The sequence below is a fragment of the Triplophysa dalaica genome, chromosome 25 (assembly GCF_015846415.1).
Source record: "Triplophysa dalaica isolate WHDGS20190420 chromosome 25, ASM1584641v1, whole genome shotgun sequence".
Classification (NCBI taxonomy): Eukaryota; Metazoa; Chordata; class Actinopteri; order Cypriniformes; family Nemacheilidae; genus Triplophysa; species Triplophysa dalaica.
The window spans coordinates 6557948-6584373 of NC_079566.1; the positions used below are offsets into that span (position 1 = coordinate 6557948).

General features: G+C 39.2%; 2 protein-coding genes across 2 annotated transcripts in view; one reads left to right on the top strand and one right to left on the bottom strand.

Annotated features, from left to right (window-relative positions):
• Positions 1–545: 545 nt before the first annotated feature.
• On the bottom strand, positions 546–7196 carry gnrhr1 (gonadotropin releasing hormone receptor 1). The gene is made up of 4 exons (XM_056741235.1): positions 7145–7196; positions 2701–3223; positions 1134–1338; positions 546–1044 (listed from the first exon to the last, which is right to left on the bottom strand). Exons 2-4 carry the CDS (start codon positions 3220–3222, stop codon positions 641–643), a joined length of 1131 nt encoding a protein of 376 aa, XP_056597213.1. The 5' UTR covers position 3223; positions 7145–7196; the 3' UTR covers positions 546–640.
• A 5808-nt stretch (positions 7197–13004) lies between these two features.
• gatad2b (GATA zinc finger domain containing 2B) overlaps positions 13005–26426 on the top strand; it is a 34017-nt gene continuing 20595 nt past the window's right edge. The window contains exon 1 of the mRNA XM_056741324.1: positions 13005–13484. The gene's annotated coding sequence lies outside the window, so the exon portion shown is untranslated. The remainder of the gene's footprint in view (positions 13485–26426) is intronic.

Below are 26426 nucleotides of genomic sequence, written 5' to 3' on the forward strand. Positions count from 1 at the left end.
TATTATTAAAATAACTATCACTTTAAAGTAGTTCTCATCTAATCTAGGCTCTTGTTTGCCACTATTTCTTTATAAAGTCCCAGTTATCCAATTAAATATATTTTTATCAACATAACTAATTTCAAACAGCTATTTGCATTCAGATCAAAAGACTATGAAAACATTTTTGTCAAGTGACCCTAAACGTTTGTATGGTGATGCCCTTAAATCTACTTTTAAAATGTCCAGACAGTAGTAGTTCACCCAAAAAATTAAAACGATGTCATCATTTACTCCCCCTCTTGTCATTTTAAACCTGTATGACTTACATTCCTTTGCAGAACAGAAAGGAAGATAGTGAGGGAGGGAGTAAACCATAGAACTTTAATTTTTGGGTGAACTATCCCTTTAAAACCACAATGTCAAAGTGAGACAGTTGCTTATATGTTCAATTTACATTCTGATTTTAGGTGGATTAAAGATTCAATTCAGCAAACATCAAACTCAGTTTCTAAATACTGTGACACCATTAGCATCATATAAAGAGGTCTAGATACAGATTTCAAGTCTACCTCTATTTTCAGAAAGTCAAGCAGGCACGCCAGTCTATGCCTGAATTAAAGTTGGTTTTGTCACTATAGCTCGTGGAGATTTCTTAGCGTTATGCTTGTCCACTGTGCTGGTCAGCACTTCCGAGATCTGACTCTGCTTCCACACTCGCTCCACCTCTTCTTGCAGAGAGTCTGTCAAGTGATTTTGGAGAAGAATTCGGATTTCTCCTGCACAAGCAGCCGGCTATGTCCGCACGAAATGAGGGTGTGAAGAAACCGTAAATGACCGGGTCGCAGCACGTGTTGAGGTTGCCGAAGACAAAGAGGGCGTGATGGACGTATTCCGGCATCACCTGTAGCATGCGAGGCTGGAACCAGTACCAGATGCCGAGCAGGTAATACGGCGTCCAGCACACCACAAACGATGCCACGATAATGATGGTCATCTTCAGGGTCTTCATGCGAGCCTTTGGGATCATATCGGTTCCGCTGCGTCTCAGACAAGGTTCACCACCTAAAAAGGAAAATGAAGATTGGGGTGAAATTTGAGAAATGCTTCACCATTGACGGGTGCTAGATCAGAACAAAGCAAAAGTAATTTACCCTTTCCTTTACGAGGCATCTGCCGGTTGATTTCCACAAGAATTCGAGTGTAGCAGAAGCTCATGACAAGCAGGGGAAATACATACAGGGTGACAAAGTGGAACATGTTGTAGACTGTTTCCTGCCAGCGCTGCTGAAAGCTTCCGTGTGTTACACACTGAACAAAGTCAACTCCTTCGGCTTTAATTGCTCTGAAGATAAATAACTGAAATGATAATAAAAATAAAGCCAGGGTCGATATTGAGAGACATATTGCTTCTGTCATTTTGACACTTTAACAATACCCCACAAACCCACAATATTTCATTCTGTTATCCTTGTTCTGCTTGAATCAAATACAGTGGCGTCTGTAAGTCCAAGACCGCTTCCTATTTTTTATTTAATATTTAACATTTTATCAATGTAACAAATTGAGTGTACATTTTTGGAAAAATGACTTTCTTTTCTTCTTCAGAACACAAAATACTTGAAGAATGTTGATAATCGAACAACAGCTGTACCCATCGAACTGCTTTGGTTTTGTGTCCGTACAATAGACCGCCATTTTTTGGTTACCAACATTCTTCAAAATATCTTCTTGTGTTTTACCGAAGAAAGAAAGCCCTACAGGTTTGAAGTAACAAGATGGTGAGTAAATGATTACGGAATTTTCATTTTTATGTTGAACTGTTCCTTTAAGTATAGTATACACTTCAGATAATCTAACATTTTTATCACCTCATGACACTTTTAGTTTTGTTTTCAAGACTTCATTTATTCTCTTGTTTTCCTAATTATATTTCTACACAGTTTATCAGGTGCCACATTGCTTAACAGAGAAAAGCACCCCAGTTTTTCGCCAGGTGGTGGAATCGTGCACATTATATAGAAGAGTGTGGGTGGTTATGAGGGAAGTATGTATGTATTGATAACCATAATACACAACCCACACACACAAACACCTGCAGTTACATCTCTTTCCCATTATCCACGGCTGACTAGCTGACCTTGTCTCAGACAGGCTTCTCTATCTCCCTTAATGATTTCAAAAGCCATGGTTGCTTCCACAGGCTGCTAAAAATGACAACTTCTGCCTTTCTACATTTAAGTACGGGGCTAGAAACCTTTCAGAGAGAAGGATCGAAGGGCCGGATCACACTGGAGAGATTCAGTCGTGCGTTTTAAAGGTTGGGAATAATGCCCTAAGGCTATAGCTTGACAAATATAATCTATAATCAATGCAGTAAATGCTTACTGAAGAGTCACTGATCCAGGGTCAGCTATTGCACCCCTTCAAGCTATGGCTAATTACTTCAAGGAAAGCATAGATGGCTATCAGGAAATAGTTAATGCGGTAGACTCAAAGCAGTATTGCCCTAAAAACACAGGGATTTGAGCCATTTTAATTTCGCTTTGAGACTAAACACGTTTTTAGCATCTTGATATCAGGATATTAAGCTACGTTGGCAGAATGTAGTTTCACATCAAAAATCACTTCCAAACATCATCTTACATCTATAATCTTCAGAGGCAGTTAATTGACATCTTGTTCATCCACATACCTGCGGAGAAGCAAACATCCACATACCTGCGGAGAAGCAAACACTATGCTGAGAATCCAGGCAGCCAGTAGCATCCTCCTGTTCCTGCGGCCAGCATCTAGAGCCTCCAGCGGGTGCAAAATGGCGTGATGCCTATCCAGACTGACCACCACCAAGATGAAGGATGAAGAATGCATGGCAAAGAGCTTCAAAAAGCAAAGCAGCTTGCACATGACGTTGCCGGCATACCACTGCACCGTAATATTCCAAATAGCATCAAGGGGCATGACCACAAAGGTCATGACCAGGTCGGCAGAAGCTAAACTGGCGATGAGAGGTCGCAGGTGTGAGGCAAGGTGGCGACCTCGTCCCCTTATAACACTGATCAGGACAGAGAGGTTGCTGATCGCTGCAAAGATGAAGAGCACCAGGGTGGCCACCACTCGGAATCGAGCGGCTACGGTGAATGTGGGCGCTTCCCAGTTAGGGAACCGAGGGTTGGAGATGACAGAGGTGTTTTCCCAATTGCTTGTGGGATTGATGGATAGGAGAGACACGTTTTCTGACATCCTGTGAATGAAACAAATTGTGTTAATGCATATGATGTGAAACAAGTTTACATTTGATTAACTCCTAAAAGCTTTATTATACAATAGATAAATTACATTCGTACAGTCACAGTAGGATTGAGGAGATACATTTACATTTATTTATTTAGTAGGAGCTTTTATCCAAAGGGACCTGCAGATTCTTGGCATCTATTCATGCACATCACGTAATAATCTCTTTAAATTTCAGAAAATGTCCAGGCGTGAATATGCGGTGCAAATCTTTGAGAAACCCCAATTAACATCAGGCTAAATTCCACTGTCACATTACTCACTCTTCTGACAGTAAAACCCATTTTCCCTTCTTCATGAACTGTAATATCCTGTGCATTTATAGTGTCCATCTGCTATCTCATCTTTGAGAGACAGGGGTCTTGCCAGGAGCTTTTTTCCACAAGATAGGGATCCATCTTGGTTAAGTGGCAAGGAGATAGATTGCACCTCTGTGGTCCTTCAAAGGTCTATATATAAACCTTTTTAGAATGATCAGCGGGCTGTGCTCAGGTTTTAAGATGAGATGGGAATAAATCAAGTTGCACTTCAAATGTAGATGTTTCATCCTTGTTTATCGTCTTTGTTAATCTTTACAAACAGATTTAAATTAAGTTGAGCTCTGAGTGAAATAATTTCCTATTGAGTCATTTTGTGACTTAAATTGGACGTATTGATGTATCGTTTATAGTCTTATTAATAACATCATTGGCCTGATAACAAATAATTTTGTAGTCTTTCAGGGTTGCTGCTAAAGCTTTAGTTTACATATAAATAGCCTATTAGGTTAACAAATTCATGCCAACTGTGCAATTGTCTGTGAATATTTCATTTGTGCAATATCTCATCTGTGCAATATTTTGAGACATCCAGTTAGAATCTATATGGAATGGGCAATATTCATGCAATATTCTCAAAAATGTGTTAATCTGCATTACCTGTGCAATATCTTTGTATGTCTTATCTTCTATATTTATTGTCTCTGCACTTTGAATACGCACTCAATTTCGTTGTACATTCACTTGTTGTTACGTTGACGGTAAAGAAATAGCTGTTGTACTTGGTGTGTCCCAGTGGAATGATCTTTTGTATAGCCATAGACCAGGTAAACAGCACGGGGTGACAGTAGACACAGCTACTGCATCAACCTCTCTTGTATTTGCACTTACCTGTTCAGTCTGTGCAGTGTTTCAGTCTTGTACAGAATAAATGGTGTTGTTTTTAAGCTCTGACATGTATGATATCCACCAAAAAGTAACAGATGTTTTAACAATGAGAGCAGATTTTTTTGTAGGTTTTTTGCATGTTAAGAAATCAATATGCATATTAAAATCAGTGCAGAAGGAAATGCGTTTTGTTGAAATAAATTAACCATATGAGTCTTATCTTTGATTTATTACCAAGACTTATATCTCTTATCTTAATTTGAGTGACTATTACTGCATGCAGACCTTGAGAAAGATCCATCTTTTTTACGTTGCTGCCTTCCTGTTTCTCTAATAGACTGTCTGAGTGATGGCGGCGTACCATCCCTCTGGAATTATGGCATTTTAGCACTCCCGCCTCCTAATGTAGATAAACATTATGCAAATATATGCGAGAAATAGTGTTACTGTGGTAGCCATCATAACTCTTTGGAATGTACCACAAGTGATTGTTATGAATATGCTAATACAATGAAAGATCTGTTAAAAAAGACTAGAATGTTTTCCATTTTTTATTTCTGTTTTTATTTCACTCATCCAATCATTCTTTCACACCGAATGTGCACTTTTCCTTTAGCCTTAATGACTTATTAATGATGCAGTTCTATTGTAATGGGTATTTAGATGCATCTTCTGTTAAAAGGTCTCCACTGCACTGATTTGCATCACCTGTAGAATTTAGTTTTGTGAAAACATTCGATTTGACTTTTAGAAAAAATATTTATCGTATCCTATTGTAATCTCTGAAACTGTGAATAAATTTTATTTATATTCCTGATAAAAAGGACTTGGTACAGACTTGTGATAGAAGTGTTAGGGAGTGTTAACAATGAATGGTGTTTAAATAGGCTGACGTATACCACAGTGGCCACATAGAAAACCAATGCAAGGTGCATTTATTTGACATTTTGTTTGAAATAAATTATTAGTAGATCACTTTCAAAATATGTGTTCATGATAATTTACTCACCCCCATATCATCCAAGATGTTTATATATTTGTTTCTTCAGTCGGAAAGAAATTAAGGTTTTTGATGAAAACATTCCAGGATGTTACTCCAAATTGTGGACAACAATTGACTCCAAACAGTTGAAGGTCAAAATTACAGTTTCTGTGCAGCTAAAAGGCCTTTAAATGATACCAGACGATGAATAAGGGTCTTATCTAGCGAAAAGTTAGCTTTCATGACTTCACTTTATATTTAATTACGCTAAAAAAGTCATGCTTTGAGTAGGTGGAAGTACCAAGTCAGTGTTTACAAGTTGAACGTGCAAGTTTTCAACGTAATTAAGTATTTTGTGAAGTCTTGAACGCACATCGCAGAACAGAGCAAGGCGAGCATTTGTGTTTATAAAGAATATATATTAAAAAAAATTAGAAAATGACCAATCGTTTCGCTATATAAGACCCTTATTCATCGTCTGCCATAGCTTAAAGACCCTTTTTCGTTGCACTGAAATTGTAATTTTGACCTTAAACAGTTTGGAGTCCATTGAAGTCCACTATATGGAGAAAAATCCTGGAAAGTTTTCATCAAAAACCTTAAATTCTTTTCAACTAAAGAAACAAAAAGAGAAACATCTTGGCATGGAGGTGAGTAAATTATCATGAAAATGTATTTTGAAAGGGAACTACTCCTTTAAAAGCTCACTAAAACAGATACACGTGTAGGATTTCCAAAAAAGTCCACTCCACCTTTGGTTTGGTCTGTTCACAGCGATGTAAAACAGATGTTTATGCTGCTGAAATAAGTTTTGGCACTGTTTTAAAAACTCAGTGTAATATCATGCTATACTGTACACTCGGAAAAAAATGGTGCTGCACAGCACTAAAAGGGGTTCCCCTATGATTAAGAGCAAAGAAACACGTTCAATGCTGTACAGCACTATTTTTTCCGAGTGTTCAGCATATCTTGGTGCTTCATTGGTTCTTTGAGGTGACTATAGGTGCTATATATAGCACCGTTTCTGGATAAAGCACCTGTTAAGCCCCTGTTAGGTTCTTCAGTGGTTCTATATAGCACATCAGTCATCCCAAAGAATCACTAAAAGTGGTTCCCCTATGATTACGAGCCAAGAACCAATTTAAGTGATTTACAGCACTGTTTTTTGTCCGTGTCTACACCGGACGCGACCGACGCAACACGACAAAATACATTAGAAACGCATCAGAACCCGTTATAATTTTACATTTTGTCCACACTGGATGCGGCGGCACAAACCCATTAGAACAAGCAGGTTATCATGTCGCGTCGCGTCCGGTGTAGACACGGTTTAAATATCACAAACTCAAACAGCATTTTTGCTCATCAATTTTTGAAAATCACATTTGATCTCAAAACGCAATAAAAGATCTGCACGCGCCGTTGATGTCAAGGTATGCCGTTTGCTAGGTTCTGACACAGACACACAATCTTTGACTTTTCTTTAACAAGGTTTCATGCACATTTTTCAGTGAGCTCAGAGTAAGCTATCGTAAAAGTACTCAATGGCCATTGCACACATCATTTAACTGTGGTGTAGTTGACTTACCTGTGTGCTTGAATGTTTACAATGTGCAGATTAATCCATGAGCACAATTTTGTCGCAAATTTTGTCTCAGTAATTTACATATTAGACATGATGCTGCAGCACAGGATAAAATGTTGTGTATTCAACAGTCCGCTATCAAATCTTCAGGATACGTACTGCGAAAATAAACGGGTAAATCCACGATAAATCTTGTCCCAAACGCGGAGCTTTATCGCGTCCATGCCAGAATGTGCTTGGCAGCTTCGTAGACTCTTCTGTTACAGTTTGCCGCAGTCAACGGTAATTCACTCATCGATGTGGTAACGATGCTCTCCTGGGAAAAAGTTTGATAACTTGAAGCTTTGGGATTGTTGAGCGGTTTTAAAGAAACTAAAATAACTGTATAGTCGCACAATCAGATATGATACGGAGCTGTCCAGGTGCTGAAGAGTATCCAATGCCTGTATCGTCTACAGCACACTGTCTCTACCACCCACCCACCGGCCCTTCACCTTCAGCCAGACTGCATGAAAATGCTTACAATCCAGCAGCACAGTGATGGAACCTCAGCTTCACCCTGAAAATTGACGTGAACGCTGAGGATGTCTAACAGAGTTTTAATTTAATGGTTTAGGGTGATGTTTGATAAAGAAAAATCCATATGGTTGTATGCCGTGCATCATTTAACCATTAAGTCAATTGAATGTCTATAAAGTGAATGTCTAGTTGTGATTCGGACCAAAATAAAAAAATCACACAAATCAATAATCTGAAAATGAGTGGCTTTCAAACAGTTATTCATAGCAACATTAATTGGATTCTCTGATAAACAACTGTTTGGTTTAACTGAACAGGTCATGTTTTTTTCTAGAGTTAAGAGTTATAATACGAGCCAATTTTGGAAGTAATTTGCGTTAACCCTCCTCTTGTATTACATACGTATAATTAAGACATTTAAATGTAACAGCCCTTTTAATTTGCCCCCCGTAGACATTTTAATTAAAAACAAAGGGTTGATGAACATATTCCATTTGCAGTTTGATCTCCATTGTCACATCTCTTCAAGGTTAACTGGGTTTGGGATTAAACGTCGCGCGGTTGATGATCACAGCTCATTCTTTATGCTCCGGTGATCAAATAAATCAAAACGAATAATAAAGCATTTATTCTTTAAAGAAAATGAATGTAAGGGTTGTTTAACTTCACGGTTTTCCTGCGGTTATGGTGCAGAGTTTTATAAATTTTGCTCGTATTGGCAACACAGTGGTTTCCTAAGGTTTCACAAGCCATTAAAGGTACAGTTTGTAGAAATATCCTCTAGAGGGCGCACGATCAAAACAACAACAACCGCGTAGCTTGATGACGCTGTGTAGAAGCGTGGAATGATTGGAAATGTAACATGAGAAATCATGTTAGCGGTAGAGGTAAAGTAATAAAGTTTTATAAATGTTTAGTTTGATGAAATCATTATACTGAATTAGACCCGAGTTATATATGGTTTAAAACAAAAAATTTAGTCATAGATGTCACAGTAATTGTCCAATTCGATGGTGTGATAACACTGCGCAGTTTTAAGTGTTCAAATCAATCAAAGTAAAAGTTATTTTTCAATATACCCTCATCATTAGCAATAATGCTAGACGGACCGACGGTACAAACTACTTCCGCATCTGTCTACGAGAGTATCATGGGGTTGCTACCATTGACAGGTGACTTAACGGTTTAGAAGGGCGATTTTCTCAGGATTAAAAGCAATTGGAAACATTTAAGATATTGCAAGTGATCCGCTGAATTTTTTTATCATACGGCAAAATTCTTACAAACTGTACCTTTAATCAATCGCTGTTATTCAAACCGACATGCATAACGTGCTTTCTCCTCACGTGCAAGACTACTTTGCCCAAATAACGTAGCAACTGGGTAATCCAAAAGTAATTTGTGTCATGTTTACTGGTGTATTTTATTATTTGGATGCAAGGACACCAACGTATGTGTAGACTTACTATGAGGAAATAGAAAATCATTCAACAATCAAAGCTTTTACTTCTTAAACTCATGTATGCAATCAATAGTCGCAAATATTTAATTTACAACAATGGAGCGGATTTTCTTAGACTTCCTTACAATGGGATATTTATAGATTCATTACATAGCACCCAGTGTCACCCTTGTGGCTGGATTGCCCTCTGCTGGTACAATATGGTTATTTCTGAAAATAAAAGTTATTTTTAAACCAAAAGGAGTCTCTTAACATGATAAATTGCTTAATTTTTGTTTTTCTCACTGGTGTAAAAGCTTTGGATAAACGCAGCTGCCAGATCCCCAAATATAAATGTAATTTAACAGTGTCAGGGAGCAAGCACTGTCTTCTAAATTGAATGTGTCACTCCTAATCTTGTGAGTGCTCAAATGTTTTACATTCATAATACTCAATGACACAGAGGAGTTAATCTGTTTTTAAACAAATGTACACATCTGTTGGTAAAGGGAATTTTTTCTTCTGCTGTGGTTATGATATTCGTTTCATTTTTAAATCTGTAGACACTATCACATCTGGGGTTTAGAAATAATTTGTTCTCTTCATGATCAAAACTCAATTATATTGTCTAGAACACAATGATCTCTTTATATAAACCCTCTCTTCACCTTGTTTGCTAACCAGCCAAGTGTGTGCTATAGTCTTCTTAGCTGACAGATTTCATAACGTTCATGAGATTATAGTATGCACTTTGAGTGTTTACATAACATCTCCCCTTTTTCTGCATTTAAGGATTTGATGCTCTCTCTAGTATTCACATTACACGGTTTACTTATATGAATAGCCTGATGCTCTAAATGTTATGTTGAATATTGATTTTGATGCAATCGATTGGAAAATGTTTTACTTAACATTCAGACCCTTTAAGGGACACTTCACGCAAAAAGGAAAATTCTGTCATTATTTACTCACCTTCGAGTTGTTCCAAATTTGTATAAATTTCTTTGTTCTGATGAACAAAGAGAAAGATATTTGGAAGAATGGCAGATACTTGCTCACCATTGTCTCCCATAGTAGGAAAAATTGGAAATTCTTCCAAATATTTTTCTCTGTGTTCATCATAACAAAGACGTTTATACAGATTTGGGATATCTGGGTTGTGAGTAAATGTTGACATCATTTTCATTTTTGGTTGAAGTATCATTTTAAATAAATTGACACCTCGCATATCAAGAAACAAATCCTCCAGTTGTGTCTAATACTTAATGCTATTCAAACCTCACTGAGCTGTAACTCATTAACATAAGGCTTAATTACTCGCTGTCTACAGTCTTCCTATCTCTTAATTTTGAACATTAATTAACATTGAGAAATATTCTGTCAAATTATATTGATGAACAATCAAACATCAGTGATTAAATCAAGCATGACACTACAACAAACAATTTTAGGTTTAAGTGTTTATATGTGATGAAAATGAATGTATTACTGTTCTTATTGCTGTCTGCAAGGCTCTGAAAGCATTTTATTGTTCTCATTTTTCTCCATATACAGTAGTGGCCAGAAGTGACGTCTGGAGGGCATATTTGTACAATATTAACTTTTATTGCTCCCTCTGCTTAGATTAAACCATCGAAATATGAGGTGTATGGAACAAAAAATTGAGAAAATATAGCTTGGCCAAGGTACTTATTTTAAATATATATATACAGTATATACTGTATATGACAAAAAAGCATCATATGAGAAAATATGAGTTTTATTATAAAGTACAAAAATGCATAGAAAAACAAATAGCCTACAGGAATTAAATCAAACATTTACTAGTTTTATTACTACATTTTTCTCATAGGCCTTAGCTATTTGCATATGTTGTAAGTTATTTTTTGTAAAAGCTTATTAAATTATTTTTAAAACAGACAGTATATTCTGTGTAAACTCCAAGTACAACTATACACAACATGCATACATACCTTTACAAGAACCTGTCATTTTATTTGAATAACATGTGAACATGTCAGTTCTCCAAAGTTTTGAGAAAGCTTCGGCATTTAGAGAATTGATGGCATCATGAATATGGTTATTTATTTGTTCTTTATTTTCAAGACTTTTTAAGCTTTTAATCACAAGTTAAACCGCTTAGTCTGCTTGGTTTAAGTCTTACAGACCCAATACTGAGTTAGATTTGCTTTCAAATTTGCTAAAATCTGACTAACCAACTATTTTATTGTATTTTTTTATTGCTCTTGTTTTAGTACAATTTTTATGTGAAAATACTGGTGCACAAAGACTGAAGCACAGAGGTGAAAACATTGGGTATTCCTTTACTACTTAATTAATTCCAATACATAAAGCTTGTCTTCGCACATCTTTGGGTCTTTGGTACTTTAAGTTCAAGAAGTGTTTATAAGCCTTAAATATAAGCACATTAAATGAATGTGCAAACTTGACAGAATATTTAAAAAAAAAAACGTAATTTAGGTTTGTATGAGAACCTGGTTCACAAGTTACAGTACATGTGACTCTGCACTCATACACTTCCCACATGACACCATGTGACTGCAAAGACCTTATACAAATGTGCATGGGGGGTAGAGAAAGACACGAAAGAGAGAGAGAGAGAGAGAGAAAGTTTACAGGACTGGAATATGGCCTAGTCACTTAATCTATAAAAATGTTGGTTGTTTATATTTCATAAAGTGAGTGTTTGTGTTCGTTGGATTACGGCATGATGGTGCAATCCATGGATGGAATGCTGGATAAGATCATAGAATCACATAATGCAACATTTAGCACTAATCTATTCTCTTAATTAAATTGAATAAAAACCCATCCTGTGAAAGTAAAGTTCAGCCTGTTGTTTAACAGATTTTATGTCCCTTTACTGATTTTTTTGCAATGAATATTCAACTGTGCTTTTACTATATGTATAGAGTGACTTAGTTATTACTTAGTTACAGTTGTGCAAATCTAACTTCCACATGTTTAAACCATGGATTGTTGTGTCTATAATGAAATACGAAAGAGGTTTATGTTTAGTTACCACAAATATTTTCACTTGACGCGTTGAAAAGACTGACTGAGGCTATCAAGAAATTATACCGAAGAGGTTCGTTTTAAAATACATATATGTTTGATTTCAATATTTCCTAATAGAATGTAAGGAATTTAACCATTGACAGCGACGTGATGCGACATGAAGCAGCTCTTATGCTACAGTAGGTGTAGACAGCCGTGAGTTATTAATCTACTCCATATTGCAGTGACTCACTCAGCCACTTTGAGACTTGTAAATCTTGTTAACAACACAAACCGCCGCTAGAGGTCTCAACTCCAGTGTTGACAAACAACAAAAGGGCTCTATGTAAAGATCAATATGCCCTGCTTCATTTAAAACGCTTTGCGGGTTTATGGTGGACAAATGCTACCATTGGTCAGTAATCTTACATGTCTATAAACACCAAACGAGCTTTGGTTAACCGTAGAGCGCCTCATCCTGCGACTATAGGGACAAAGTCGGTAGGCTACAGTAGCCTATATGACGAACGGAATACAGTATCATAACCGTGACTGTAAACAACAACCGGGATCACCGCCGCCGGACGAGGGAATGATCATACGGGTCTGCACAACGCAGACGATAGATTTCCTTTGTTTGTAAACCCAATCTTCAGTTATAGAGTTTATACGCCTTAGTTGATCGCTTTGTATTATGGGTTGCAACAATGCATACCGATTTACTGGTGTAAGTAGGTCAGGAGAATAGCATTGCTCACTGTATCGTAATGCCCTGCTCCGTTTTTCGTAAAAATATAATAAACATGTAATCGAAACTACAATTTGTACTATTTCTTGCTGTGCAGCATTGGTTCAGAAAGCAATTGGACCGACATACCTATTAAATGTACATTGGCCCTAGTATACCAAAATAAATACATAAATATTATATAAAATATAAATAAGCCTTAATAGTGCTTCGGGCAACAATCAAATATCTCATATGCACAACCAACCATTCCTTAAAACCCTCATTTTGTAAAAAATAGAGTGCCGTCTGTTGTGTCGGTCTGTAAGTTTAGAGAACGGCTCGAGGAATGTCAAAACGTTGAATCAAATCGCGACGGTTTCGGCACACAATGTTCCTCAAAATGCTCCAGTCGATCGCCCCTGACGGAATGAAGAGGGAGTTAATATGGCTGTCCACAATTTATCTGTCAGTGTAGTAAGCTCGCCTTGTGCTGCCGACACGACGCGCATAACAACCCATTTAGTTCCCATCATTTCAGAGCTTCTTGTCCCCTCCCCTCCAGACACAGACAACAACATACACCTTAATAGGGGCGCGTCTCCGACACAGCCGCCGACCAATAACCCGTCTGTCTGGGCAGAGACCAAGGGGATGAGCGCTCGCCGAGGCCCAATCAGCGCTTTTGTGTTGCCTGCCGGTGCCGGGGACTGGTCGTGAAGAGCAACAGCAGCGCTTCAGGATCGGAGAGTGAACCCGGAGCCAGAGGAACCTGAAGGGTAAAGGCGAGTCAGGTGAGCCCGGGGATTCAAGCGAGGCCTAGCCGGTATCGCATCGGATGGGGCATTTACTATCGATACGGTTTTTAATCGTAGTTATACGCGATTCGGCCGTCCATTGATGTAAATGAATGGGGTAAACGGTTAAAGGGATTACCAACGCACGGTTTTGAGAGACTCTGGTGAGCAGCCAGACAATAGCATAGCAGCTTTTGCGTGAAACGCGAAGCGTTTCTAACACGCACAGCGGTTCAAAGTGGCTGGCTAATAACGTTGGTATTAACGTTTTCGGGATAGCGCCGTTGTGTATCGTAAATCGTGCGACTTACTTCAGACGCGCGATTCTGCGAAAAGCCCGTTACGTTTAGAAGCAACTTTAGGAAGTTTGGCCCCGAAAGCAACATTTTATACGCGTGAAATGGTTTTCATTGTTTCATCTGGTGTCTCTAGGGGTTAACCCAGATTGGCTGAGAAAGCCTCGCGTCCTCCCGGCTGTGGCTACAGTAGTGCAGTAGTAGCTCAGACACAATGAAAAAATCCCAACATGTACACAATTACCGCGCCATCTAAATCAATCTAACTGGATAAATTCAGCCGAAACGTGTTGTTTAGTGCATGTTTAGGGCAGCGCGAGGGTTTCTCTGAACTGTGTTGAGGGCACACAGACGGTGTACGGTGAGCCGTGATGGCTGTGCAATTAGAAAAAACAGATCTCGAAAATGCATCAGCCATTTACGTAAGTGAGGACGTTCTCTCAACTTGCTCCATATGCACGCAAATGGCTGCCCGACACTTGACAGACGTAAGAGTGAAATCTAATTCCAGCGTGAATGCAGGTATCGATCGCAGCCAACAGGGACTCGCTGATAATCGGGGGGAGATGACGTTCAGAAAGAAACTCCGATCAATGATATATATGCGCTCCGTTATTTGTGCTCCGCAGACACGTCCGAAGTGAGACACTACTTCGTTTATGGGCTTTATGTAGTCAGTGGCTCACTATAGGGGGGTGATTGGAATACTTTGGCATTTCAAGATTTTTTTTATGCATTTAGGAGCCAGAGGAGAGTTTGTCTATGTTGTCGACTGAATGTTGGAATGTAAATGTGCATTTTTTTTCTATTATCATCTTATTCGTCTTCAGCCCAAAAGTTCAAGTTCAGGGAATTCCTATAAAGTCCTATGTAGGATTTTTATAGCGCGTAAAGTTTCCCAGTTTGACTAATCGAAGAGAAACAGACCTCCACCCTGTGTAATTAAATCCGTTTGTATGTGTTGTGTGGTGAGAAAAGGTCCAAGTACTTGAGACCGACCCTGTTAAAATCATGCTAGGTTATCTGTATAAATAGCAGAACCGAAAAAGAAACAATATTATTTTAGCAAGTGGCGCATCTGAGAAGAGCCGGTTGGAGTGTTTTTTGCTAATTTTGAAAAAGGCTGCTGCATACTGTGAGGGGGCCCCACTAGAATTACATCCTCAAGAGGGGTCCAAACAATGTTCTTATTGACTGTTTTGCTCAAAGGCATTTTGTGTGGACTGTTCCCCCTCCTCCCCCCTAGGCGGAAGATACTTGGCAGTGTGGTATTTATTTTTCTACCTTTTTTTTGCCATTCATCAGTTTAGTCGGTGCACCTGAGCTTAGTCATCGGCTGTGAAAGGATTTTATGCAGTTTGTTGTTTTTAATTTCCACGGTGCATGGGCACCTTATTGCTATTACTGACTGGTTTTGTTAAGCCGGCAACCAGTGAAATGCTGCGCCAGATGATAAGGTGGAATACACTTAGCAGAGAAAAGGCTTTGAACTCGACTTATCAATGTAGATTTCATCATAGATCTGTCACGGTTTAGAAGTACCTGTTCAAGTACCTTTGCCGCCTAGTCCTCATCAGATCTCACAGTATCACCGATGTTTCTGCACATCCCTTTCTGTGTGTATGGAATTGTTGAGCACTGCAGGCCTACTGTATACTAATGCATATTTGTCAGTGGTTCATAGTTCAGGTCTTTACCCTTGTCCTGTATCAAGAAAGATTTGAAGTGCAGAATCAATATTGACAGTACACCAAAATGCAAGACTGTCTGTGTTTAACAGACCCTTAACATTTCTCAGCCAGGATTCAGATGTGGGCTCGTCTTGAAGTAAATTAGTTCACACCTTGACATCGAGAGCGCAAGGAGATATTTAAGGTGAAAATTGCATTTAGAACCGAGGGCAGACTTGGTTCAGAATGAAGGCCAATCATGTCCGTGATCTTTTGTTTTATTTGCCGGCAGGATTATAAATTGAGATTTAAATGACTGTAGGCAGTGTATATAACTTGGGTCCTTTAACGGGTCAACATTTGTCAAAATGTCTATTTTTAAATGTCTATTTTTAAAAAGCTGCCTCATTGAAATGGTCTTACAGTGTGACATGTATTTTTACACATACTGATATTCTATGTTGCATCCATAACAAATACACAAAACATAACAGTGTTCATAATATAAAAGAATGTTACACTGCAGGAAATGCCTAAAGAACCTCTCATAAGTTTGCTCTTTACCCGACTATTCAAAAGTAGACTTGGCTGTGTTTCAGGATAGCTGAATGGTCAGAAAAGGTAGTGTTTAGAATGAACAGTGCACCCTTGGCTAACATTTTAAGTAGACACAACAAAAGTGACTTTCTCTGTAAACATGCGCTATGAGATTTACGGCAGTGCAATATGATGATGTGGACCAACGTTGTGCTAGTTTTGTAAAACGAACCCTCACTGCGACAGTCCTGAGATGCGATAGGGGGGCACCGACACTCGCGTGTCCTTCCATTGATCTCCTCACCTTCAACGCACCTTCAGTGCCCACAGTGTCATTTTTAAAGCCGGTCAAAATGGCTCATTATTTCCCCCCCATGTCCGCATGCGTTAGATTCTTGCTTTTGTGTGATAGTGGGTTTAAAAAAAGACCCTCAGGACCGAACTGTCAGGTCCAAAAGGGTTTGATTCATTGGCTCTTGGGTAAGCTTGGGGCTGCTGCTCACCCTTTCGCAGATAAGGCTTATGGTTGTAGGAAACAATATGACCACACGTCTTTTGGCTTTATTAAACAGGGTGATGGACAGCATCATTACCTCAGACCTTTCCATTGACATCATAGAGAAATGAATTAGACGTTTAAATCCCGGGAAGGTCCGTGATTTGGGCTGTGGATGTTTATAACACATTAATATCATGACGCAGATTCATTTAATTTGTGATATTGTGGAAGTAAATGTGTTCTTTAATCACTCACCTTTATTGCGTATTTTATCTAAAGTTTTCCACATGGTTACATTTATAATCAAGTGATGTTCATGCTAGTTATTTCTTTTATAAACATACAGTGTGTTCTGTTTACTAATGCAGACATTCTTCCCCTTTCATTGGCTTTAAGAGAGCGTCTGATTGATACCTACTGAAAATTAGGGCTCGCTTCATGACCCGTGGTGATGTCAAATTAAGACCTGAATGTTTCGAAAGGGAAGGAATCAGTTTAATTAACCTCTTAATCAGAAAAATTAAGTTTATTTAAAAATCCTGCACAGCGAAAGTCCTTTGAGGGAGAGGAGGGTTGTCAGTGTCGGGTACATGCAACTAATTGATATGTATGATGTTAATGAATGCTGGTGAAGCGATAAATGTAGAGCGGTGAAAAAGTATAAATAAAAGGAACCGGGTCTTTTCTTGGGTTTGGACCGCTTTGTGGCAATGTTCGGTTTAGGGTATAATGTGACACCTCCAAAGGGTTAAAGCTTCAGAATGCACACAGTGAATTAGCATGACTTGAAAAGGAAGAATCTGTATAGCTCCAGGTTTATAGATCACCCTCTCATGACATTTCCTCATAACAAAGTTGCCAAAACAACTATTTGAAAACCTATATGAGTGTTAACCTTGAAGTTTCTTTTTGAGAGTTGCTATTACCTCCCTGGGAAGTCAATGTGGCTGACTAGCATATAAGGTTTTGCTAGCGAATACTAGTTAAAAGCTTTGGTTTGCAATGTTTGTCATGCTTTCCAAAAGTTGTGAATATGTAATAATTTGTTGTACTTGGATGTATGAATTTAGCAGACACTTCTGTCCAAACATTCAGGCTTCAGCATTCGGTCTCCACATTTTATCAGTATTTGCATTACCTCGGATTCAAACCTGTGACCTTGGCATTGTTAGTGCCAACTTAGCTAAAGAAAAACCATAGCTTACATTGTAGTAATTATGATTATTACGACTGTCTATCGATTAATCACATCCAGAATAAAAGTTTGTGTTTATATAATGTATGTGTACTGTGCATTTATTCATTTTCTATTTATAAACACATACATTTATATATGTCTATATAAGAAATATTAAGATGTTTTTGTTAATATATAATATATCATTAATTAAAATTATATATAAACGTTAATAAATTTTTCTTAAATATATTTGTATGTGTCTATAGATACAAAGTTGATATGCACAGTACAAAGACATTAAACACAAACTTTTATTCGAAATGTGATTAATCATGATTAATCATTACAATCCTTTTTAAAAGAAGCAAGTAGGGAGGGGCATTTAAAGCAAAAATAATATTCTATATTTGCAGGTAATTCTTCGAAATTCGCACCCCTCCCCTGCATACACTCATATAGTCTGCATGCACGCATGTATAGGCTACACACATAAACAGAGAGAGCGAGGAAGAGAGACACATAAACAGAGAGAGAGACGGAGTGAGACCATTCACGCATTCCGTCTGTATTATCATATTCTGTTTAATTCATTAAGGAATAAGCCATCTTAACTCTAGCCATATAGTAATTATTGGATAACATGCTGAAACATATTAATATAATAAACATAACCAAATGACGGAACATTTTACGGACATTCTCAGAGATGTTCCGATACCCTTTTCCCTTCCCGATTCCGAGACCTAGAATCAAGGTATCACCTGCTACAGAGTACTGATCAGATACCTGGGTTTGTATCTTTATACAGCTTTTTATACTACTATCCCTGTGTGAATTGATATAATTATTTTATGATGTGCAACAGACTTGCATTAAACTAGAGTATTTTTTTATCTGACAGACATTTGACAGCAATATCATTTTTCTTAAGTCCCAGTTTTACTGGCTGGTTGTTCCAAATACAGCCAAACAGCGGACATACTGCTAACACGTTTTCATTCCTTAAAACACCCTTAACAGTGGTTGCTTGTGACGACACAGCACAACTTCCTGTTTGTATTCTGAGCAGCGAAGAAGAAGGGATTTCTTATTTGTAACGTTAAGCAAGGCTAGTGGGGAAAATGGTATCGGATCCAAGTACCTGCCGAAACCAGACTTTTATGTGGCATTTCTGATACTAGTATCTGCATCGAAACAACCCTAAACAGTCTGAATGATGGAATTTACAGTATCAGCTGATTCCCGGTTCAGATTCCGGTTCCATTTAAATATAAATATATTCCATTCAAATATTATTTAATGTTTTACAAATTTTCCATCAATCAGTTTTTGCTTTTACATAACATTCAAATTGAATTTTTTTTGCATGTATTTCATACTTGTAACCATGTACATTCCATAAAGTCTCTCTTTTACAAATAATAATTCAGTACAGGAGAAGGTGAAACGCATTGAGTGCTTTCCACAGTTTGAACATTTAAAATGCATGAAGATAAGTATTTTCCATCACTTTATTACTCATGAAGTGGCCTCTACACTAAATAATCTAACCCTCCTACGTACATAACAACAGCAGTCTATTTATTTTGTGGTCCATACAGGTTGATCAGTATATAAATGACAACATGAAAGAAGTATAAGGTAATTAAGTGGCGGCAGGAGCTGCGCGCTGCCAGTATGTATGACTCGGCGCAACGTGTCTGTGGGACACAGTCATAGAAACCGATGTGTTTGGCAGGTAAAGATGCAGCACGTCCGTGGAGTGCACATCCTGTCATTGAAAACATAGAGAAGATGACATCACGTCCTATGTTGCAGTGACGCCGCCATCTTGGGAGGATCAAACTCTGCTGCTATTATTGTTTTGATATGTACCGTTTCTTGTTTTGTTTGATATATGGAGAAATCAAAAGTGAAAGAACCAGGGCCTTTTCCTGAACAACTTTACGTAATGCAAATGCATTTTTGAACACAGCAAGAGTGACCTCCCATAGTTATATTTCCTGACCAAACAAGACAAACAAAACACTGCATTTAACACACTAGCGGCGATCCTACCAAGATGGCGCAATATTCAACACGGCGTTACACCGATTAACAAGCACTATTGAGTAATTAAAGAAGCAGCGCTGCGTTTCTGTTTGGTTTGTGACATCCTTTATGGGAAACTGCGACGTGAGGCTGCTCACAGCGCTTGACCACGCATCGCATCAGAACCATTTTTACATTTACGCATTTGGAAGACGCTTTTATCCAAAGCGATTTACATTGCATTATCCTATACATTTGTTTCTAAGTATGTGCAATCCCCAAGCGAGCTTGGCGTTGTTGGAACCAAAATGGTTCGGTTCCCAACCCTGAGTGCCATTGTTTGCTTTGCCTGTCTAGCGTTCAACTTGGTTGATCTGATCATGAAACTAGCCGATTGAACTGTGGATGCTTTGCCCTCAAATGAATGTGCATCCTAGTGGTTGACCTATGATAAGCAATCTTCGCATGGCAGAGTTTACTTTGCACTGCACTGCACTTCATTTTCATCAGTTTTATAAAGGACCCCACACAGAACTCCTCGCAAGTTACAGTATATGCCACACAAGTCTACAGTGTGCGTAGCCTATGTAATGTTAGTTGTCTGTTGACAGCTTTTAGAACGCTTTTAGCAGTCCCACCCTCTGTTTACGTGAACGAGTCACACGGGGAATTGTTTTTGTTGTTTTTATTTTTAGACGACAATCACGCACACTATTCGATGTTCGATTTCGTGATTCATCCCTAGTGACAAGTGCAAATGTTTGCAGGGAAAGAAAAATGTCTATCAGTCTGCCAGAGGCAGCAGCAGAAAAAATCCTTACTCTTAAGCCTTGCGTGTCATTCTATGCATTGTTTTTAGACGTATCTGAAACCCTTTGTTGGTCATCGCTTACGTAAGGTCCCTTTGACTCTGTTCGGGGTCTGTCAGTTGTTGATTAATTATTCTCCACCATTTTAGTTGTGATCTAAGGTGGGCACAGTGGGAAGGTGAAGAGAGGGAATGTTTCAGCCGACTGTAATGTATTGCGTGTTTGTTGGTGCGCTGGTCTTGTTAACACCTGAATGGGGAGGCTGCGTTCTGCGGGCCTCATGCAAGGCTTATTAAACCCCACGCAGAAACAATCAGCTCAGATGAATGGCTTCCTGTGAAGTTTAATTAGAGGGCCTCCCTGATGCTTTAGCTGGATAAACAGCAGCAAGAAACGACATGACGAGTCTCTTACGTTGACGCTTGATGAATGCGAATATACCACCTGAAAGTAGTCGTGAATTTTATCGGGGTGCTACGAAAGATGTTTTATGCTTAAGGAATGTTCGTTTTTCGTTTTCCTTTCCCCCGTAGATGGTGACTGACCATCCCAATCGTGAAATAGATGAGATTTTTAAGCTTTGTGCACCTGCTCAACAACAGAACTCCGGATTGTTGTTAATTTCCACAGCCTCTCTCAGGTGGGAATACTCTGAAGATGAGATGTGGATTGCATTAATTGCAACGAGTCCAGGTATTGGCTTTGGTTGAAAAATTCAGAGGTATTGATTGGGGCCAAGCAGTTTTCATCATTCCGCGTCCTTTTGGATTGTAGCGAGACGGAAGCTCCGAGTGAATATGAAGCAAATAGATCTGTTATGCGATTAGAGGGAGCGATATCTGCATAGAATCCCCAGATAGGTGACTGACGTAGCGAGAGGTTCGATCAACTCAACCCATCACTGCTAGAACGCTTAATTCAGTGCGAGATAAAAGACCAAAGCACGCCTCTGTTAAATCATTAGATTCTTCATGTGGCCATACTGGCCAGTTTAGCTATTAATATTGATGGGCTTAAAAAAGTGTATGGCATTGCATCATTTTGACTAAACCAGTGTCTGTTGTATTTTGCTTTGACTATCCTGTCATGAGAATCTTTGTTTACACTTTATTTTATTAAGGTACACAAATGTATACTTGCTTGTTAACATGCATATAGGTTGTATATTAGTATGTATAAAGCACATATTAGTGCCTTATTCTTTATTGCCCTATTCTACATCCATTCTTAATTTCTCCCCAATACCTATACCTAAACTACCTTACAATCAGCAATTGAGAGTTAATAGAGGCAAAATGTGTAGTTTATAGTGAGAAAGGGTCCCTATTCTAAATTGGGACCGAATCTTTTTAAAGTTGCCAATACTATGTTCCCTGATTTTTAACCTCTTGTGCACCATGTACAATAAAGCTACTGTATACTGTAGTTTGTACTGTATCTGACTAACTTTCTTACATACGCTACATTGCTGCATAAGCTAAAAAATGTAAAAACGCTAGATCACATCATAACATTGTATGTGGGAAACTTGCTGTACCTGTGGTAGGTAAGCCAGATAAGAATTATAGCAGACTCTCAATACTTGCGCAACTGCAAGATTCAATTCCCATAATCCCTCCACAAATGCCTCTTTGTTTTATTACGGCGTTCAAGCCGATTAACAAATTGAACGTTAGTACATTTAAGCATCCTCCCCCATATCGCCCCATCCAGGCTTCTATTTCCCGATCACTCCGTTCGAATCAAGAGAGGGTCTTGATCTCTTTTTAAACCAGTACCGAGGATGGAGCTTGTGCAAACACAGAAATCTGAATTCTCTTCAAGTTTTAGGTCTGTGCCCCGTGCGGGTCATCTCTCCAAGCCTATCTTCTTTTTCACAGCGCTGGGTCTTCGGTAGAAATCGTGTTTTCCTCGAGTGTGTGTCTGTGTGCCCATTACTTTGAGCGTCAGAAGAGAGCCTCTGCAGATTTTATCTCTACTTGATAAAGCACTGGTCATGTTGGCGTGTGTGCACAGATTTCGTGCTCTGTATTTCGTGCATGAATTGGTATTTGTGTGTTTTTGTTTGCTAATGGGGTTGTTTTTGCATATGTAAGATTCGCTTTCCTGTCCTCCGTGCCTCCGACCCAGTTCAACCCCATTTTAAAATCTTTCTGCTACCTCGCTTTCTCCAGATGGCTCACGTTCCTGCATTTTCCCTTTTTTTCTTTTTGTTTAAACAACGTATGCCCCACCCTGTGGTCTGAAGTTCCGCAATGAGCTGTCTTGACAAGGTGCCAGGTTTTAGATTCAGCGTCTCATAAGAACTACATTTTCTTCTTACTGCCCCCTTATCCCCCCCTCCTTTTCTCTGTCTCTCTCTCTCTTCCTCTCTCTCTCCCTCTTTCTGTGTTCGTGTGACGTCCTGACCACTAACGGCTACATATTAAGAGATAATTCCATACCCTGAGGTTACAAACCGGCTTAAACTGGCTCTCTTGCATTTGACTCCACTGGGTACCCTGGGTGAAAAAAAGATATTGTAACTCTCTGCTTTTTTTTTTTTTAAAGGAACAGGAGACTAATTCTCACAGAGGATGACATCAGTTCAGCCAATGCCTGAAACAAACATGTCATGCATTTATTCATACTACAAGGCTTGCTCATATTCCTAAAAGCACGACCGGTTAGATCAAGCATGGCTTCCTAAAAGGATTTTTCAACTTAGAATTGTTTTGCTTAATTAATCACCTTAGTCACGAATCGGATTTAGGCTTTTTTATTTTTATTATAAACTACCACATCAATGCGTACAATACAATACTATTATGAAATTTGCATTTTTGCACACAGGTTCTAGATTGTTCACTAAATGGCAGACTGTAAATGAAACGTTCTCGTCTAGCAAAAATGCAAGGACATTGTTTTTCTTTCTCTGTATGGTTTGAATTGAATGAGTTTATTATGTTGTGACCATCTTTCATGTCGTTCAGAATCTTTCAGCGTAGGCCACATCTTTCAGCGATCGCTCCTCCTCTGTGCGTTTTTTAGATAGATTCTCCATCTGTGTTTATTTGTGTAGTGATTTCTCTCGTTTGGCATGAGTATTAGATTGTGTTCCTTCTTAACCTTGAAGTCTGTCTGTATCTTGTTTAAATAGGTTTCTTGCTTTGTTCTCCGCTCTCCTCTCTACAGTCGCCGACTCTTTTCAGAAAACCTTCTGTCGGATGTTTTTCCATTTCCTCAGTTCAATTTAAACTAAAATTTAGATGTGAGGGGCTTTCTTTATCTCGAGGAGGAGCAGCGGAGAGGTAACTGTGTCACTGGGCCCGTCATGGCCAATTGAAGTCCAGGAGAAGATCTCTATTGAGTGTGCCCGGATAAGATTGGGTCCAGGTTCTACAATTGAAACTCGCCAAACGGGCGTCTTCGGTGAATAAATGTTTGAGTTTTTCACCTGTTGGCTGGGAACGCGTATTGGGATTTAGGTGAAAGGTTTTAGATGAATTGTATGGATGATAATCTGCCCCTCACTAATGTTTTGCACGTGATGTGAGAGATTGAAATCAGAGATACTACTACTAACAAAAACATATGCAAGTGTCCTTACTCGGGCGTCATTTGCTTCGTGAAATAATATACCATCACTGCTTTATCTACAATGCCCTGAGGTTGTGTTTTATATCCAAAGCATATGTGCAGTGTTCCTTGCATTAAGACAGCAGAAGAAGAGTAACAAAATCGCAGTGTCTTCAGTTCTTGTGACAGGTGCCGTTTGACAGATTGACTGGCTCAACTTCTGTGCTGTAAGTAACACGATGGCTTTTGAGCTGTTTGTCCAGAACTAAATGCTTGTGCCACCAAGACAGAAGTCTAGACTGTTTTTTGTAGTTGTGCTGAAAAGTTAACGGTGCACCCCTTTGGGGTCTATTCCTGCGCTGGCAACGCAGTCAGTGTCAGAGTCTTGGTTCCTCTCAGAAGCCTGTACAGTATTCAGCGTTAAAGTTCTGTTTCCGCCCGAGGAGACATGCTTACCCACGATTGCAGGTCTGTGTGGTTTTCATACTTGCGCTTACCACGGGCCTCTGTTTCCTTCCAGCTGTAATTGAAACGAAAGTCTGGTTTGCGTTCGAGACGCGTTTCCTCACTGTAGGCCATTTTAACCGCCAGTGCGTTTGCCACCTCAATCGGTATCTTAAAGATCTCGTTGCTGTCTTTATTTGGTCTCTTTGTCTTCAGCCTCACTCCCCCACACACTTCCTCCCCTTTGCCCCCTGCTACTGCCCCCACCCTCCTCCTGAACCGCCCCTCCCTCCCTCGGGCGACAGCAGAACAGGAATTGATTAGTGGCACGGCTTAAAAATAGAAGGGCCTGTTGTCATGGCAACGGCTACAATGAGCTGTTGTCTTGTTTAATGAAGACCGAGATTTTAAGTGTTGTGGCTGAACAGTACAGTGAGCGGGAGACGCCATTTCTGGCTAGGTGTGTAGTGGTGTGCGCAGCCGTTGGGACGCCGATATCAGCTGTGTTCTCGTCCCTTCTGTCAAAAGCAGCTAGTACGTTGGGTGCATGTGTTATGATCTATGCAGATGGTTGCGAATGTTTTGCGTGCGCATGCAGGACAGGCTTCCGCTTGTGTGGGTGTGTTGTGTGGCTTTGCAGGTACGTCTACCAATCTGCTCTGTCGCAGTCTCATCCTTGTTGGTTTACCCTCAGGTACGCGCTGAATCTGCAGAGGTGCATTAAGGTAAGGCATCAAATGCATCATGCGCTGGCAGCTCCAAAACACATTATTGACTCAACCCACATCCTGTTACCCATACGTCCCATACACATCAAGCCAACCAATTACAACGCTGTTGCCATGGGCGCCATCCGCCTAATTGGCCTCATTAGTGTCAGAAACCGGCTGCATGCAAATTTTGGTCATATTCCCAGCAGATCTCACCTCTGAGTAATATACAGTAATGGTTAGCCATTGTGTAGGTCGTCGGTGAGGACAACGGTCCAATTAGCGAATTAACCGTTAAACTTAGATACTGTACTCGGCTCAACCTCCCAGAAGTGGTTTTGAAAATTCCAGTCGGCACAGGACTGTGAAATTGTCACAGCTACCTAGTTTTCAGTGACGTCACTGTCCTGCTGACTTTCAACGTCTCACTTGTATTTGCATCACGTTGCAGCTGGATTGCGTGTGGTGAGAGATGATTTATACTGATAAATATGTCAACAAGCTTTTTTTAATTTGAAGTTTCATTTGCATCTTATGAATACAATTGGTGCGGCGCTCTGGTGAGATTCCTTAGGTGGTTTGTATTTTGAAATGGCATTCCCCTAAAGTTAGTTTTTTTAGAAGCAACCTTGCTGTGACACGTTAAACTCCAGTTTAAGAGGTGACAAAGTTTCGGCTTCAAGCCACTTGCTAATATGGAGGTCGATTGTCTTTCTAAGATCACATTCAATTTTTTTTATAGTAATCCTGATTAATGAACCGTGAAATGGTTTGGCATTCCTTTTATTATTTGGAGTTGCTTTTGTTTGCAAATCTTTAGTGTTCATCATTAGCATATTGTGACCAAGCAAAGAGGCTTTGCATGAACACTTAAAAAACTCTCATTGACTACAAAGTTATTTTTTTAGATGTTTTGTTACTTATTCTAGAAACGTTATGGTTCTTGTTTGGTTATCTGTCCATTGTATACTGCCCTCTGAATACTTGTACACTTTATTGCAGTGATGCACTTTAATTTCCCAGAGCCCTGTTCTAATAATTCATGTTGATATTACAGTCTATCGAAGATTTGCCGCATTTAGGACCACATAGACCACAAAAACGGTGCTCACTAGCACTGCATTAAAATGCACACGTCTGTCCAAACTAAATATTTTTTGTTCAGGTAGAGCTCCTTGGTAATGTGCAAGCACTCATTTCATATT

Bases quoted from the DNA above. Each gene is read 5' to 3' on its own strand.
- gnrhr1 (XM_056741235.1), bottom strand. From the start codon at position 3,222: ATGTCAGAAAACGTGTCTCTCCTATCCATCAATCCCACAAGCAATTGG. The intron at 1,339-2,700 runs GTATGTGGATGT...TTATCATTTCAG, and splicing joins TAGTGTTTGCTTCTCCGCAG to TTATTTATCTTCAGAGCAAT. The intron at 1,045-1,133 runs GTAAATTACTTT...TTTCCTTTTTAG, and splicing joins GATGCCTCGTAAAGGAAAGG to GTGGTGAACCTTGTCTGAGA.